The sequence below is a fragment of the Podarcis filfolensis genome (assembly GCF_964270895.1).
Source record: "Podarcis filfolensis genome assembly, chromosome: 2".
NCBI classification, from domain to species: Eukaryota; Metazoa; Chordata; class Lepidosauria; order Squamata; family Lacertidae; genus Podarcis; species Podarcis filfolensis.
Window position 1 is genome coordinate 108,632,488 of NC_139605.1, and position 17,616 is coordinate 108,650,103.

Sequence of the window (17,616 nt, forward strand, 5' to 3'; positions counted from 1 at the left end):
GATGACAGTTTTATTTATCTATTTATTATATATATATATTATTACAAAGCACACCACCTTTCCTCCTGATAGGTACTCTGAATGTTGCAAAAGCCAGCTTTCCCCAACTCGCTGTTAATACACAAGTTCTGCCCCTGAACCCTGCCAGCTAGTTATTATAAGAACTGCTGAAGGATTGGGGTATTTAAAATGCTTTGTTCTTCCCCTGGTGCCCGGGTCCCGCGCCCCCTTTTCCCTGCGCAGGCTTCCGTCTCCCACAAAGACAACCTGCCGAAAACGCTTGAGCGTGAGGCCGCCGCGCGCCCCGTCACGTGACGCGCCCAGCGTCGCTCCGGCCGAGGAGCGGGAAAGGAGGCGGGTTGGCCGCCATTTTTTTCTCCCTCGAGGGACGATGCGGCGTAGGCTTCGCCCCGCACTCTCACTGGCTCTGCTCGTGCTGCTGTATGGACCACCGCCAGGAGCCCGACCCTCCGGGGTCCCTACACACGGTGAGCCCCCGTTCCCGCGAAGTGCGGCGCCGGCGTCGAAGCTGCTTGTGGGCCGGGCTGGTTCCCTCACATTTGAAGCGCTCGGGCGCCGTCACGGCCGAAGCTAGTAACTGCGCCTGCGCATGGAGTACGTGTCACCCTCTCTGAACTACGACTCCCGGCAGCCTCCAGTACAAAGCAGGTGGCGTTTCGGGTGTCAGATGTGAAGGCGCCATCCTTCACGTGGGAGTCACGTGTGCGATATTCGGCGGGCAACGGATTTGCGCGCGGTATTTTGCGTAGAGTTTGAGGCATGTGGAGCTGCTTGTGGGGCTCTATTTCTAGGCAGAGGGGCGGGGAATTGCCGTAGTTAAGGTTTAAGTTGCAGCGGAAAGATATTTTTGAAGCGCGTCTCTGCACGGACACGCTTTTTGCAAAGGACACCATTAAGCCGTGTTACGTCCAACGTTGCCCTGTGTCGGCATTTGTCCTAATTTGCCCAAGTTCGGAGAGAAGCGCACGTCAGCGGCAGCACCCACTTTGAGGTGCTGTTTCAAGGGCGCTGCTTCCACAGCCTCTGGGCTTTTGTGCAAAGACAATGTGATGATCTTAACAACGTGATCATAACCCGGTTTATCTTGACGTTACATTGATAGCAGGTATTTTTCGTGAAGGCTGGGGGCGGGGAGGAATAAAGTGTATGCCAGTCAGTATGATGTAGCCTGTTAGTGTTGAACTATAGCTGGGGAGGGGATGCGGGTGGCACTGTGGGTTAAACCACAGAGCCTAGGACTTGCCAATCAGAAGGTCAGCGGTTCGAATCCCCGTGACGGGGTGATCTCCCGTTGCTCGGTCCCTGCTCCTGCCAACCTAGCAGTTTGAAAGCACGTCAAAGTGCAAGTAGATAAATAGGTACCGCTCCGGCGGGAAGGTAAACGGCGTTTCCGTGCACTGCTCTGGTTCACCAGAAGCAGCTTAGTCATGCTGGCCACATGACCCGGAAGCCGTACGCCGTCTCCCTCGGCCAATAAAGCGAGATGAGCGCTGCAGCCCCAGAGTCGGTCACGACTGGACCTAATGGCTGGAGAGACCTGAGTTCAAATGGACACCAAGAGAGCAATCTTGAGGAGTTAATGGAACTTGACTGACCCAGCTGAGTGAAGCTCCAAGTTCAGCATAGGCTGTCCAGCCCTAAAAATGGACAGCCTATGTTGAACTTGGAGCTTCACTCAGCTGGGTCAGTCAAGTACCATTAACTCCTTATACTTAAGATATATAGCCCAATTCCTCCACGAATTGACCAGCTGAGCTGGAGATCCACTGGATTTTAATTTGCACATCCCTGTGGATCTTGGGTTTGGATTGACCCCTAAGCCACCAAGCTCCCTGAGCATGACAATGCTGTTATGTGGATAACATGAGAAGGGAAGACTATGAATACTGCCCTGATACTGAATAAATTGTAGTATATAAACAAAGCACATGGATTATGCTGTCTTTTGAACATTGGGATATCATCCTGCAGGTATGTGTTCTTTTATTCTGAGAAACAAAGAAGCTGTGAAATTATTTTGGATTCACTTCTGATAAGGGATGGTGAGTCAAAATGGGTTTGCTTCAGCTCTCCAACAGGTGGCCTGTTTAGGGAATTGCTGTACTGAACCAATCAGTTTAAAGCAGTGGCTCTAAGCATTTTGCTGGATGCAGATTGTATTTTATGGAACACTTAAATACATTGCATCTCACCAATATAACTGTGTTTTGTTTTTTAGGTTGTGGAACAAGGCCTCTTATAGATGAGAAAAAAACTGGGACTCAGATAGTAGGTGATAATGAGGCTCAGCTCGGGTCATGGCCATGGCTTGTTAGTCTTCAAATTTACCGTGTTTTTCAAGGCGGGTATCGTCATAGATGTTGTGGATCTTTAATTAGTAACAACTTAGTATTGACAGCAGCACACTGCATTAAAGAATGGGTGTATGTATCTTTATATTTTATCTTGTCCGTTTTAGGTATAATGGAAAAAATGTGTGGGTTCTTCCCCCCCCCTCTTTTTTCTTAGTTGCTTGGCTATAGCCTGTCTTGATGTCAGTATTCTGTGCACATCGTTTTGGTAGGCTTCTCACAAATCTTAAATAATATTATCATTTTATGAATACAGTTTCCGAAAACATACTCAGAGTAAGCTATGTTTAAATCATGGGTCCAGTGCTTTAGAATTACTGCATACTGTATAAGAATGTATTTTATGCTATTTGAGATTTTTGTGTACTTTACAAGTCACTTACGCTGCTGCCAGGTGTGTTGAGTGGCACCTTCAATTGTCCATGTTATCCAAGTGATGTGTCATCTCATGAAGACCTGTGTAATTGATTCAGTGCCATCAGTGCAACACTATCTCAAATAATATTCAATCTTTCTTACATTTTCCAAAAGGAATAAGGATGGCAGGTTACACTGGATCTGAAGCGTGTGATTTAGAACTTAAAGATGCACAAGTTCTGAATGGTGATTCATACAACCATCTTGAAGAACTTCCATTCGGGGGGTGCGTTTATTGATTTCACTGGACCTTATGAAGGTGTAGCTACACATGGTGATTCAACAACTTCATCACCAGTATGTGAGGTTACTAGGCAGCTTAGCTTATACATGGCGCTCTCAGCACTTACCCCATCCTGCCAGGTTCTTGTACTGTTTTTCAAGGGTGATTCTGGACTTTGAGCAGCAGTTTCCCATACCAAGTAACTTTATGAAGCTTCACTCACTCAATTTCAAAAAAAACCTTACCATGCAGCATGAGACAACTGCTGCTCAATAAACACAAGGTTAAATTACCTGTTGAGCACATAGAACTTGCTCTGATTCTGATTATAGTTTCCATGAGGAATTACAATGGTACCTCGGTTCTCAAATGTAATCCGTTCTGTAAGACCATTTGACTTCTGAAACATTTGATAACTGAGGTGCAAAGGGCTGGCTGCAAGCTCAAAGAAGAAATTTGAATTGAAAAACATGCAGCAGAAGCTGTTTGACTTCCAAGGCGCGTTTGAAAACAGAAGCATTTACTTCTGGGTTTTCAGTGTTTGGGTTCTGAAAGGTTCGTCAACGGAGATGTTTGAGAACCGAGGTACCACTTTATCGCAGTCATAAAATCAATCCCCTGCTGAATGAAAAGCCAGTTATAACATTGCTATTTGTATGGAATAGTTTGCCAAAATAATTTCTATTCTTTTTTGTTTAAGGGAAGTATTTGAATTCAAGTGGAATTATTACTGCATGTTTTGAGCTTTCTTATGGTGTTGCTCAAAGTTAAAATTCTCTTAAGCAGCAATTTTGTAATAACCACACAAGGGGTTTTTTTGTCCTAGGAACCCGGAGTACTGGAGAGTTGTGATTGGCTTACGTCATCTTTATAAACGTCATTCTCATACTATAAATCGCCGGGTGAGAGAAATTGTGGTCCATTCTCATTTCAAAGTGAACAGCTATGACAGTGACATTGCCTTGTTTGAATTAATAAAGTTTGTCGAATACGATGACTATATTCAGCCCATCTGCTTACCTGACATTCCTCTTCTAGTGACAGACAAGAACCCGTGTTATATAAGTGGATGGGTGGGAAAAGAGGAGAAAGGTAAATCTTTTGTTTCTGTCCCTTCTGAATAATCTAATATTAGTTTAGTGCAGTGTTTCCCAAACTTGGGTCTCCAGCTATTTTCGGACTTTAATTCCCATCATCCCTGACCACTGGTCTTGCTACCTAGGGATGATAGGAGTTGTAGTCCAAAAACAGCTGGAGATGCAAGTTTGAGAAACACTGTTTTAGTGAACACAGAAAGCTTTGTTGATATCAATACATTGAGATTTATATCAAAAACCTGATAAAAAACCTGGGTTTCGCTTGCTGCTGGCTGTCAGGATGATACATAAATTTATTGAAGTTCAGTTTTGTTCCTAGTCTCATTATTGACTGGGCAATGTTTTTTGGGGGAGGGGGACCCCAAACCCTTGAAAAAGCCAAACAATTAAAAACCGGGGGCAGGGATTGAACATGTGGGCTCTGTGGACCCACTTAAACTCAACCACCATCAGTCTCTGCAGTGTTGTCACTTTTTACATCCTGTACTCTTTCTGCCCCGAAGTGAATAGAGGGGGGCTTGCATCCTTTTGGAACTGTGTTTTGAAAGGAGGAATGCTCAGCATACATGCAGCCCAGCAGAGAACTTTGAAGTCTGGTTTCTATCTGGATTTTCACTGTGTCCATTTGTTAGTAGGTATCTTTTGCAGGTGCCAGAGGGTGCTTGCAGGTGCAATAGTGTCCCCCACAGATGTAGCCCACGGCCAGCAATTATACCACAAGTTGTACTTGCTTACAACTTAACCTCCTCACATGCACACTTTTACATGATCTTTCATCCCAAATCCAGGTGGGGTGGGTGGAGTGCCTCAGAAGAGGCACCCAAAATTGTCCTGGTCCTGTATTGCCTTATGAAACATCTCAGCCTTATTATACTGCTAGAAGTCTCCTCCTGTGGTTGACCCTTGTCTCTTCGTTGCTTATATCAGTAGCTGGCAGGATGAAAGTGGGAAATTGTGGACTCCCGATTCAGTAGGGGCAAGAATTATTCCGTTGCTAATGACTTTGGAGGTGTAGCCCTGTTTCCTAGCACCATTTGTTGTTGTTTAGTCGTGTCCGACTCTTCGTGACCCCATGGACCAGAGCACGCCAGGCACTCCTATCTTCCACTGCCTCCCGCAGTTTGGTCAGACTTATGTTTGTATCTTCGAGAACAAACATGCACCATTACAAATGATTATTTTCTCTGATGTCTGAGAAGTATATCCAACCTTTCCTACGGCCTCTAGAATATCCTCAAAGGTACCATAGAATTGCACTGTATTAATGTATGAATTGTTATCCATATGCATGATGTGGTCTCGACTTCTTGCACCATCTTTACCCCCAGGCACACAGGCTGCTCACTTAAAGATTGCATCATTGGGAAGATATAAAAGGAAAGTACCACAGTAAAGAAAAAGAAAAATACAACAGCCTGCCAATCTCATGTACTGTTAACAAAATAAAAAATAATAACCCCCACAGGTCACACAGTATGACAGTCACGCAAGGATAAATGAGATCACATCTACAGTTTCATGTTTTAGCTGACAAAATTTTCTGTTTCTCCAAAATGTTAGAAGGAATTCTAAGCCTTGTTTGATAACACATGTAGATTCTGCACAAGGGGATGAAGGTCTGCTGCATCAGGCTTATAACATTTGTACTGGACCCAGAAGGTTGAACACAAACATACTTCCAGTAATACTTTGTGTTTTCTTTACAGGTGATTTGAAATATATATTACAAGAATCTCAGGTAGACATTATACCACTGTACATCTGTGCCAGACATCCCTGGTATTCAGGGCATGGAATATCAAGGGATGTAATTTGTGCTGACTCTGCAAGCGGACACGAAAACACCTGTCAGGTAAAACAGAGATATTTCCACTGTAAACCATGTTGCCAACAGATGCTGTCATGTGGCTTGCTTAGACAAATTATATTGCCCAGTAGGATGTCAAAGTAGCACTAAGTAAATTTACAAAATAAAAATTAATATTGTGTGATAAAATAGACAATAGAGACATCCATGTAAAATTCTTTTTTTTAATAATATTTATTAACATTTCAAGAATTACAAACATGAAAAAAGAAAAATAATAAAACAAAAAAATTACAAAAAACTGAAAAATAAAAATTAAAAACAAATCAATTTTTCCATAACTTATCTTTCATTTATTCCTTGACTTCCTCACACCTCCCTTTTTTGTATTCTAGTTCAATTAGTTAATTCAGCAAATCCTTTCCATCTTTGTTTTTATCTTAATCATTTATCTTAATATGTTGTGACTTTACATTCTCACCTGTTGACAACCCATTTTTACATACTCCTTTATAACATTACTGCTAAAACCACATAACTTCAATCCAACATCCTTCTAACATTCCTTAATTTTGCAATGTTTCTGTAGATAGTCTTTAAACTTCTTCCAACCTTCTTCTACCGATTCTTCTCCCTGGTCTCGGATTACATCCATGTAAAATTCAAGTAAGATAATATTGTTTGTGAACGTGCTCTCAGCACTGTAAAAATCTAGAACACACACAAGTTCTTGTCTGCAGATTCATAGACTTAAAAAGGGTGGGGAGGAGAGGGGACGTGAAGGGGGAAAGGGCAACTACTTTTTTGTACTATAGATATGGAAAGAAACTGATTCCAGTTGTGGTTGAAAACATGTTACCATTAATACCAATTTTTCATCAAATATAACTATAGTAAGCTCACAACTTGTGCACATTAAGTTTTATGAATGTGGCAAAAAATAAAAAGGGGATGGGGTTCCAGGGAAAATGATTTTGGCCGCCCCAAAACCCAGCAGGTTTTGACTGTACGCAATTTTGGCTTTAAGCGTGATCCCTGGAATGTAACCCCCACATAAGTTGCAGACCTTCTTTAGCTGAGTGGTGAAAGGGTAAGATTAGAGGAGCCATATTTTTTTTCTAATTTGAACACTTGTACCACTTTGCTTCCAAACAAAAAAGCAACGTGAAAGCAAAAAGGGGTGTGTTTGTCTTTCACATAATCTGTGCATCACCACCACCACCACCACCACCACCACCACCACCACCATGTTATGAGAGCTAAGAATTGTTAGAACATATTGTATTCTTAGGATTTTCACTTGATTTTAAGTCTTAAGTTTATTGACCATGTAGCTGGACTTTTCAGAACACATGATAAGGTTTTGTAAGCAACTTACCTGCAGGTACTATAACCCAGCCAAAGTGAGATTACCCAATCAAAGATTTCAAGATTTATCTGTGTTTCCTAGAAAAGCATTGTTTTCTTTTGACATGAAATGCACTGTTCAGACTGATTAGTTTACAGTCCCTCTGCATACTAAAACTTTAAAATACATAAGCAACACTAAAATTTTCATTTTATATTTTTCATGTTCCAGGGGGACAGTGGTGGACCTTTGATGTGCTATTTCCCAAATGTTTCCAAATATTATTTGATAGGAATCACCATCTCAAGCGTTAGCTGTGGCCAGCAAAAGTATCCAGGAATCTATCTTGGTACAAGTCATTTTTCAGACTGGATAGTTTCACATCTACGTGGTAAAACCAGCACTGTGAACATTAAGTGTGTCCTGATCTTTTTGACTGTGAAGTGGGTAATCTTTCACCTTGTTCTATAAAAGGTAAAGTTCCTCAAAAACCCCACAACTGATTTTAATATATTTAACAATACCAACCCATTAGTCAGCTGTTGGTTTGTTATTTAAATTCAATCAACCCTAACTGAAAATATTTGTTCTTAATCTGAAAAGAAATAGTCATAAGGCAATCTAGTACCTATTTAGTTGACAGTAAGCCTCACTGAATTCAGTGGGAATCAGTTCTGACTAGATGTAGGATTGCACTGTTATTAGTGCATTTAAAAATATATAATTTGTATTATTATTATTTTGATAAAGCAAACAAGTTGATGTTTACCATTAGTACAATTAGTGATCTGTGAAATCTTACGTGACAATTTTATTTGCAAATAGCATGGTGGGGACCATTTTTCAGCAGGAGGTGGGGCTTCATTTTTAGAGGTAACCTTTGGGGAACTGCAGACCGGATGGGGCCAAAGCCAAATACACACACTGAGTGGCTGAGCTGGGGTTTCTTCATTTGCTTTCCCTCCACCTCCTCCCAATGGCTGGAGTCCTCACCATTTCATTTCACTTTGGAGCGAGCCATGGAAAAAGAGCAGGGATGACGTGGAGGAGGTTGGTGGAGCGAAGTGAACACATATGAATTATGGGATGGAACATTGTGATTGGGCAGACAGATCAGACTATTGAGTAGAGGTTCCCTATCTTTGGCACGTAGGGCTCAGTAAATTAGAATCTGAATAGAGGCAGTGGCGTAGCATGGGTTGTCAGCACCCGGGGCAGGGCAAGTAATTTGCCCTAACCCGTGGATTTGCGCCCCCTAACCCTAACCCCCAGATGTTGCGACCGGTGCAACCGGCCCCCCCTGCACCCCCCACGCTACGCCACTGAGTAGAGGTTCCCCATCTCTAGCCCCCTTCCTTGCAAGTGCTTCCCATAACACACCTCTCCCTATTTTCCAAGCGTCTTCCTACATTTACTGGGGAGAAATTCGCATATACCAAAGAGAAAATGCACAGGGAAGCACAATTTCATAAAACGATAAAGGGAAAATGATGGCAAAGGGAAGTGGGGGATGAAAACGCGGTGAAATGTGATTTAAAAGCCTCGCGCGCGGCCGCTTCCTGCCAATCATGCGCCGCTTATGTGACGTCAGGGGGCGGGGAAAGAGCCGCCCGCCGTTTTTCTGGACGATGGGGTGGCGATGGCGGCTCCTCTCTCGCCCCTCAGCCGCTTCCTTGGTGGCGGCGCTAGTGCTGCTGTGCGAGGCTCCGCCGGGGGTCCAGCCCTCTGTCATCCCTACGAAAGGTGGGCCCGGCTCTGGCGTCGAGGAAGCCGGCCTCGGGCAAGGCTCCCCTCACACCCGGGCGTCCCGAAGGCCGGCAGAGGCTGCTCTTGCTGTTGCGCTTGCGCGCGACGTCCTCGTCCGGGTGGGGGGGGGGCGAGGAGAAAGCTCTCCGAACTACGAGTCCCGGCAGCCACCGGGTCACGTCCGCAGAAGCCGACGTTTACGTTATATTTGAAAGCGGCGCGCGCTCCCTAGCGGGGACGCTGCTCACATTGCTGGGCCACGTGCATCTGCCGTGAGGGTTCGCTCGGGCGGAGGGCAGAGCAGCGAAGCCACTGGTCCTTCCCTCCCCTCCGCTGGCAAACGGCGCTGGCCGCAGTTAGCGGAGTCGAAAAGCCCCGGGGCTCACGGCTGGTATCTTGCGAACGAGATTGCATGGGTGTTGTTTTGGGGGTGGGGGGTTAAATCTAGCGGGTGGGGTCAGGCCAGTGGCCTGGAGTGAGGAGGACAATTGGAGAGAGTGTATTGTGAGCTGGGCTAGAAGAGGGAGAGCCCCGCCTGGTTCCAGCTTGAGCTCCAAGGCTGGGGCTATTGGAGAAGAAAACCCTTCTGGGGTGTTAATGCTTGTGAGCACCTCCATCTTGGGCCCAGGTTAAATACAGTGGTACCTCGGGATGTGAACGGGATCCGTTCCGGAGCCCCGTTCACATCCAGAAGCAAACGAAACAAGTGACGGCACGTCTGCGCACTCACGCGTCGCTTTTCGCCACTTCTGCACATGATGTCATTTTGAGTGCATGCGCGAGCGGCGAAACCCGGAAGTAATGCGCTCCGTTACTTCCGGGTTGCCGCAGAGCGCAATTCGAACGCGCTCAACATGAAGCATATTCAACCCGAGGTATGGCTGTACAGTGGTACCTCGGGTTTCATACGCTTCAGGTTACGTACGCTTCAGGTTACGTACGCTTCAGGTTACAGACTCTGCTAACCCAGAAATAGTGCTTCAGGTTAAGAACTTTGCTTTAGGATGAGAACAGAAATCGTGCTCTGACAGCGCGACAGCAGCAGGAGGCCCCATTAGCTAAAGTGGTCTTCAGGTTAAGAACAGTTTCAGGTTAAGTACGGACCTCCGGAACGAATTAAGTACTTAACCCGAGGTACCACTGTATATGTATATTATACCCTCAAACAGTGCTATTTTTCTAGGAAAGGGGGTGCTGGAACTCACCCTTGTTCTCTTAATAATGGCAATGGCGCCCACCTGAGAGGTACCTGAATTGAGTTCCAGGGAGTTCCAGCTGAGAAAAAAAGCCCCGCCCTCAAGACACCACACAGGCTCCTGTATCCCTCATTCCAAGGAAACCGAACCCTGGGTAAAGGGAATCCTGCACAGCTCGGAAGTTGGGGTGGCAATGCAATAATACATTAATGCCCATTCTTCTCCCAGTCTCATTCCTTTTAGCAGTACAGTTCAGTTCTACCTTCCTAATCTCTTTAATACTGAATTGCCTCAAATGGCATATTGTTAGCAATGAAAATAACTTATCCTTTTACTTTAAAATCAAATGATGAAAACAAAACATGATCTACTTGCTTATTCATGTATTTCTGATGCTTGTTTAACAAATGTGTCTCATGCAATAAACATACACAAACCATTTCTCTTTTAAAGACCTTACTGCTATTTTTCTCTTAATGTTACGAAATTAAGTCCTCTAACACTGCAGGATAATGCACTTCATATCCTTTTTCAATTCCTTTAATTAAGTTTCAGGGGGGAAACATGGAAAAGTGCAACAGTCTTCATTAAGTTATGCTATCTGTTTAATCTTACTTTGAATTTCACTCTTTATCTCCTAAAAATATCGTTTGACTTCTTTTTTCTGAATAAAATTACCGTATTTTTCGCTCTATAAGACGCACCAGACCACAAGACGCACCTAGTTTTTGGAGCAGGAAAACAAGAAAAAAAATATTCTGAATCTCAGAACCCAGAACAGCAAGAGGGGTCGCTGTGCAGCGAAAGCAGTGATCCCTCTTGCTGTTCTGGCTTCTGGGATAGCTGCGCAGCCTGCATTCGCTCCATAAGACGCACACACATTTCCCCTTACTTTTTAGGAGGGAAAAAGTGAGTCTTGTAGAGCAAAAAATACGATAAGTAAAGTTTAGAACAGTCTTTGCATGCTTATCTGAGTTCTTCACCAGCAGGAATATTGCTCCTTTGCCACTTTTTTATCTGAATGCCTCATTTTATGAGGCACTTAACAAGCATGACTTTTCACCATTTTAACTGTGTTTTGTTTCTAGCTTGTGGAACAAGGCCTATTGTGGATGAGATACCAGCAGGGTCTCGGATTGTAGGTGGACATGATGCTCAACTTGGAGCATGGCCTTGGCAAGTCAGTCTTCAAGTTTTCCACTTTGGCATAGGATATCAGCATATGTGTGGTGGATCTTTAATTAACCACAACTCAGTGCTGACAGCAGCACACTGCATTAAAGAGTGGACGTATGTATCCTTTGATTCTGAAAGTTTTCCTATCAATTTTAGGTGAAAGAAAAATATGCAAATACATTGGCTGAACTTGAAAAAATCTGTAAGACAATTAAATATTTGTAGATTATTTGTGAATCCATCTTGTCTCCCTGAACTGGTTTGTCAGACTAGACTGCAAAGGTACTGCTTAGAAAGTTATGGCGTGCGTTTGTTGCATCTGCTGCAGTTTGCCTGGGAAAAAATACCAACCTGTTCATGATGATAAGATGCTTTATTATTTGTCCTTTTAAATTCTGCTTTGCAATATTGATCATGCTCACCCTTATAAAAATTCTGAATAGTCAGCTTAGTCTAAAACAAAATAACTTGCCCTGGCTGTATAAAGAGTACATAGCAGAAAGAGGATGATTCCACATTTTCCTGATAATCTTTTTTATTCAGTGAACTGCACTTGTTCTCAATGCTCTTAACATTGCACTCCCGTTTTTTATTTTGCTCACATTGTTTTGTCCTCTTCAAGCATTCATAATTTGACTGAAGTAAGCTTGGGAAGGGGAAGAGCGTGCATTAGCATTTTTCACACAAGTATAAGACGCTTCCTCTGACAGTTGCCCTGGAACTCATAGAGGGTGGTAGGTTTATTTTGGGGCTGGGGACAGACAGCTAGCAGGCTTTCCCCTTCTCCTATGCTTACTTTAGCCACTTTTGGAATACCTGAAGAGGGCTATAGTACTACAGCACAAAATAAGCATAATTGACTTGTTACCATCAGCAAGAGTTGCATTCAAGTACATTAATAATGATTTTAAAGTAAATAATAGGTGTAGTGATGGTAAAGTTGGCACTCTAACCCACTGCCCCTGCTGCAGTCCAAATCTGGATTGAGTGCCACCATGCCTGCTATTTACATGGATTTTAAAAACCTCCCATTCATGCCAGTGGAAACTATTCTAATAATATTGGCCATGGTTTCTAGTAAGCAGCTTGGAATAGCCATACCCATATGGATTCACAAGCCACTTGCATAGCTTCTCTCACTTTCAAGAGGTTAGCAGTTTAGGCTTGGACAGCTGCTGCTCAAGAAACTGCTTTGGGAACACACACTTATTCATGCCATTCTTTGGCTATGAACCTTATCTTCCGAGTTGCTGTGATTATTTTAATTTCCAAAAAGAACAGCTATTGATGATTCTGAGTAGAATTTGCATAGGCAGTAATTGGCATGAGAAAACCAGCCTTCTGCTGAATGGCTCAGATAGGAAAAGTATTTGCACCCATTATTAAGCACAGTAATTTCGTCAGCCGGATAGTTCAGTTGGTTAGAACATGGTGCTGATAACACAAAGGTTGCGGGTTTGATCCCCGTAAGGGACGGCTGCATATTCCTGCATTGCAGAGGTTTGGACTAGATCTTCAGGGTGCCTTCCAACTCCACGATTCTATTGTACTGTATCATTGTAAGATTCCAAGTTTGCTTGAGGACAATTCTTGAATTTAATTGAATTATTGCTGTTGCACACGTTACGAATTTGTTTTAAGAAGTATTACTCTTATCTGGACATAACATATGTGTTACTTGTTATATTTATGTTATCATTTGGAGCAATCTCAGCCATTCTCTCATCGTCTGATCAGAGTCTGGTTGCATGCTTAATGGTTTTGCAGGGGATGTGAAGGAAGAGACAACTCTCAAGTCTCAGTCTGTAAAGTTGCAATTTTATAGTGATCATTGACTTCACAAAGGATTTTATTCTAGGTTCCCCGAGTTTTGGAAGGCTGTGTTGGGACTGCATCATCTTTATAGGTACCAGCCTTATACTGTGAAGAGCCGGATCAGGGCTATCATTATGCACTCCGATTTCCAGGAGAAAACCTTTGAAAATGATCTTGCCTTGTTTAAATTAATGGACTCTATCAGATTCAATGATTATATTCAGCCCATCTGCTTACCTGAGGCTCCGCTTCTTATGACCAATGAGACTTCATGTTATATAAGTGGTTGGGGGAAAACGCTGGAGAGAGGTAAATCTATACTTTTCTTTTGTTGTTGTTGCCAGCAGTGAGAAAATAAATTTGGATTTAGCCTGCATGTTCTTTATTTGCAGTGGACGGAAGTGATCTAGGAAAGGGTTGCTTTGAAGGTAGAGCTATGCAAATTCTTGGCCCCTTCAGTGAGAGGTCCTTACATAGCTTTAGGAGGTAATGGAGCTAAATAAAAACAGGATTTACAATCCAAAAACCCATTGAAGTGGGAATATTGCCCTCCTCTGCCGAAAACATATGCAGAAGATGGAAGGTTATCCCCAGACTCTGTTTATATTGAATTGCTACTTCTGGGAGTCAAAGATACTGCTGCCACTTCACTACAACAGCAAGACAACTTTTGAGCGTACAGTATATGTATCTCCATCCAGTGAGGAGAATAAACATTCACAGCAAGTCCAGTGTTCCTACCTTCTTTAGTAAGAATTTTGGATGGATGCTATCCAGCCATGAGACTGAAAACGTCACCCCTAGTGAGGTACTTTTCTGTGAACAATTGTACAAAGCACTGCTTGTTAGATCCCCCACATACTGAACTGATATTTTCAGTTTAAAGCACTGAACAACAGATGTCCCAAATGGGGAGATATCTTAGCAAAGTTGTGCTTCATGCACTAGGCAAATAATATGCCTTTACGAACCTTGGCAAAATGTCCTTGAAACTTTTTCTGGTAGTGGAACAAAACGAACAACCCCACTCGCTCAGCAAATGTGCCACAAATAGGAACATAGAAAATGGCCTTGCGCTAGGTCAAACTATGTTTCCCATGTCCATTATTGCCTTCTCTGACTGGCAAAAACTGCCAGGTGCTTGGCAAAGATCTTTCTTGAATCACCTGCCTTTGGCTAGAGGTGCCAGGAATTGAACATAGGATCTTGTGCATGCGCTACCACTGAGCTGCAGCTCCACCTCTGCCTTATCTTTTCCTTTGTGGTGTTTAAGTTTATAATGAAAAGGAAGTAACACTTTCTCTTGGCTACTGTGGAAGCAACACACAATGAATATTCTTGCACAGATAAGCAATGTCTCCAGTTATAACCAGCTAAAATAAACCTTCAAAACTAACACTTTCATGGGTTGGTGGTCTCAAAAGGCTTCTTTTAGGAACCCTGAGAACCTAATGCAGATTTCATAGGTGATATTCTTATAGTTGGAGAAACTTCCATAAGGTACTTCAACTAAAGATAACCAGAGATTATCTACTACCTAGCACAGGATCTGGGACTCTGCATTTGAAGGTGGTTGGATAAATACCATGTTCTAGTTTTCCCTCTAATTGTTGGAGAGTTAGCCCTGGTGTCAGCCAAAATGAAATGTTTCCCGTTTGGGATTTTTTGCCAGAGCCTGCCCCTGAGCCCCTTTCACTCCTTTTTGCAGCCAGCTCTGTTTCTCTGCTCTCAGCAGACGTGGTAGAAGTTTACTTTGTTGGGTGGGTGAATGTTGCAGCCAGCTGTCAGTACAACAACATCGTTCACAATGCTGTAAAAGCCTTATCACCTTGTGAACCAGGAAATTATTTGCATAGTCATACCTTCAAAGCTGGTGGGAAGAGTAAACCTACTTCAGAATAACCACTTCTAGTTGTGGTCAAGTAAGTTTAGTGATTTCAGGTAAGTTTCTTTGCTGTAAGTGCATTTGGGGCTATTTCAAACATTGCTCAGAAGATGTGCTAGAGAATGGCAAGCTAATCAGTTCTCTGCTTGGCATACTTGGGTGATACAACAATTTGTCACATTCATACATTATGTTTAAACATATACTAAAACTTCATAGGTACAGTCTTAACCACTGCAATGTGTGAAATAGCTCTTCCTTTCCCTGTGACCTGTTTGTAGCAAACAGTCCCACAAGTCCGCTTTTGTCTGTCTGCAATAACGATGTAAAGTTCAACTTTACTCATCATGTAAATAGTATGAGCAAACTGGGAGGATCCTGACTGACAACTTAATGCAGTGCTGGGATTAGTTCTGGTGATGGTAATATTCATCCAGTCACATTGTGCTGCTGGAAAGATGAAAGGAGAATAGGGCACAATCAAGGATTAAGGATAGTATATTCAAAGGTTCGTATGCACCTGGGGTCTGTGTTAGCTGCTGAACAGTATTCGTTACAAACTTAAGGTGTTGGAAGGGTTCTTAAGCTTCATTTTGGCAACAATTGTAGATTATCTTAGTTCTGCACAGGAGATTTAAAAAATCTAGTGCCCAGTGCACTAGATTTAGGAAAACTACTGGCCCAAGAGTTGCCAATATATAAAGCCCTTTTGTGTATTGCTGTGTATATCAGGCAATATTAAACAAAAATAAGCATACTTCCAGCTTTGTCTTGTTTTCCTTACAGGTGGAAAAAGACGTGTATTACAAGAAGCCGAAGTAGACATTATTCCAATGCAGCTCTGCAATAGGAATGACTGGTATGGAGGGGCACTCAAAAAAGAAGACATGCTTTGTGCTGGCTCTGAAAGTGGAGGTGTTGACACTTGTCAGGTAAAGATGTCAGGATGTGTATGTCATTTTAAGACATGACGTATCACTGTATACTATGGGTGTTAGGTCAAGTTATTGTTTTGTCCCTTAATAAATAGCAGTAACACTAAAGCAGTTAGGAAACCCAAGACATTCCTTGAATTCTGAGTTAGAATTCTATTCCTCTGTCTGTTTCATGATTATATAAAACCACAAGGAATACGCAGAATGCAATCAAAGCATAGAAATTGGTATATGGTACTTCATGTGATAAAATAAGACATTAAGGGTGACGCTGTAAACGCCAAGCAATACCTTAATTTCAAACTTTTATTAGTTTTTTTATTAAAGAATTTTCATACTTAGCAAGGGTGCATACATCTGTTTTCAATTCAGAGTCCTTTCTCACTTTCGGTGTCAGAAAGAAGGGAGGTAGTGATTTTTCATTCTTTTGCTTAGTGTATGTGCAGTGTGTTTGTGCCAGTGTTGCAAGGATAGGTTTTTTGATTATGTGTTTGTTTTTGTTGACGGTGTGAGAGGTTTGAGAGCCCAGAGCATGGTTAGTTGCATTTAGTTGATTGCAGTGAGTTTTGTTTGTGTGTGAGGGGTGTGTGTGTTGGTTACATATGTAATAAAGGGAGTGGGGCAAAGACATCCTCTCTTGTTTGCCCCTATTAGTTTCAGTTTGCTGCTTAGCTTTTATAGTAGGGCTGTTTTCCAATATAGTTTGGTACCAGTGGTCCATGTTTACTCCTGACAGGTCCCGCCAGTGTCTAGTTATGACTCTCCTATCTGCTGAGAGTAAGTGGCTTATGAGTTCTTTGTAGTGTGAGTGTGCGTTGTTGTCTTGGAAAATATTCAATAGGGCTAGTTTTGGAGTGGCTTCTAATACCTGTTTTATTAGTATGCATATTTCTTGTAGGACTGATGTCCAAAAGGGTTGGATTTGGGGGCAGTTTTAATCTGAAATCTTAGGCACAGTACTGCGCTTAGAGCTCACAAAATGCTTGCGCTAATGAAATTCCTTGTCGCAAAACACACTTAGAAAAATGAGTTTCGAATGCTGTCTAAAATTAAGGATCGGTGGTGGTGAAAAAGTCAGAATATTTATTTTCAGTTGGATCATTTGCACCACTTTTGACAGTTCATGAGACGCAACACCGATTGGGCCACAATTTTCTGCAGCCTAAAGCTTAACAATAACAAAAGAAACACTCATATCCTCATTTTTATTTTTCATGTTCCAGGGAGACAGTGGTGGACCACTTATGTGCTATTTCCCAGATGCCACCAAATATTACCTGATAGGAGTCACAAGCTTTGGCCTTGGCTGTGGCCGACCAACATTTCCAGGAGTCTATATACGTACAGCTCGTTTCAGGAGCTGGATACAATCGCAAGCTATTTTATTTGACAAAACCATCACTATGACCACACCATGTATTCTCATCTTTTTAACTGCGGGATGGGTAATCATCCACAGTGTTCTATAAAGAAGCAAATTATCTTATTGTTCAAGAATGATGTCCGATTCCTTTTAAAATTTATTGGCTTATATTCAGTTGTGTTCCTCTACACATGGAATAATCTAGCACAGACTTCCATGAACAGAAGGGTGGAGGG

General features: G+C 42.7%; 1 protein-coding gene and 1 long non-coding RNA gene across 6 annotated transcripts in view; one reads left to right on the top strand and one right to left on the bottom strand.

The window, feature by feature from the left end:
• The first annotated feature begins 257 nt into the window (after positions 1–257).
• LOC310755656 (transmembrane protease serine 12-like) overlaps positions 258–17,616 on the top strand; it is a 38,876-nt gene continuing 21,517 nt past the window's right edge. Inside the window, exons 1-6 of one of the 5 annotated variants that reach the window (XM_083598911.1) lie at positions 258–488; positions 2,240–2,444; positions 3,839–4,104; positions 5,816–5,961; positions 7,496–7,738; positions 11,295–11,420. In XM_083598911.1, the coding sequence (XP_083455037.1) occupies positions 392–488; positions 2,240–2,444; positions 3,839–4,104; positions 5,816–5,961; positions 7,496–7,735 (954 nt within the window). In that variant the 5' untranslated portion in view covers positions 258–391 and the 3' untranslated portion in view covers positions 7,736–7,738; positions 11,295–11,420. Of the gene's footprint in view, positions 489–2,239; positions 2,445–3,838; positions 4,105–5,815; positions 5,962–7,495; positions 7,739–8,617; positions 9,008–9,188; positions 9,427–9,931; positions 10,886–11,146; positions 11,497–13,240; positions 13,507–15,868; positions 16,015–17,240; positions 17,515–17,616 lie in introns of those variants that run through there. The other 4 variants (XM_083598910.1, XM_083598914.1, XM_083598913.1 and 1 more) reach the window with 4 other exon arrangements.
• On the bottom strand, positions 14,205–15,862 carry LOC310755765. Its single transcript, XR_014544524.1, has 2 exons — positions 15,644–15,862; positions 14,205–15,609 (listed from the first exon to the last, which is right to left on the bottom strand). It is a non-coding gene; the product is annotated as an uncharacterized lncRNA (long non-coding RNA).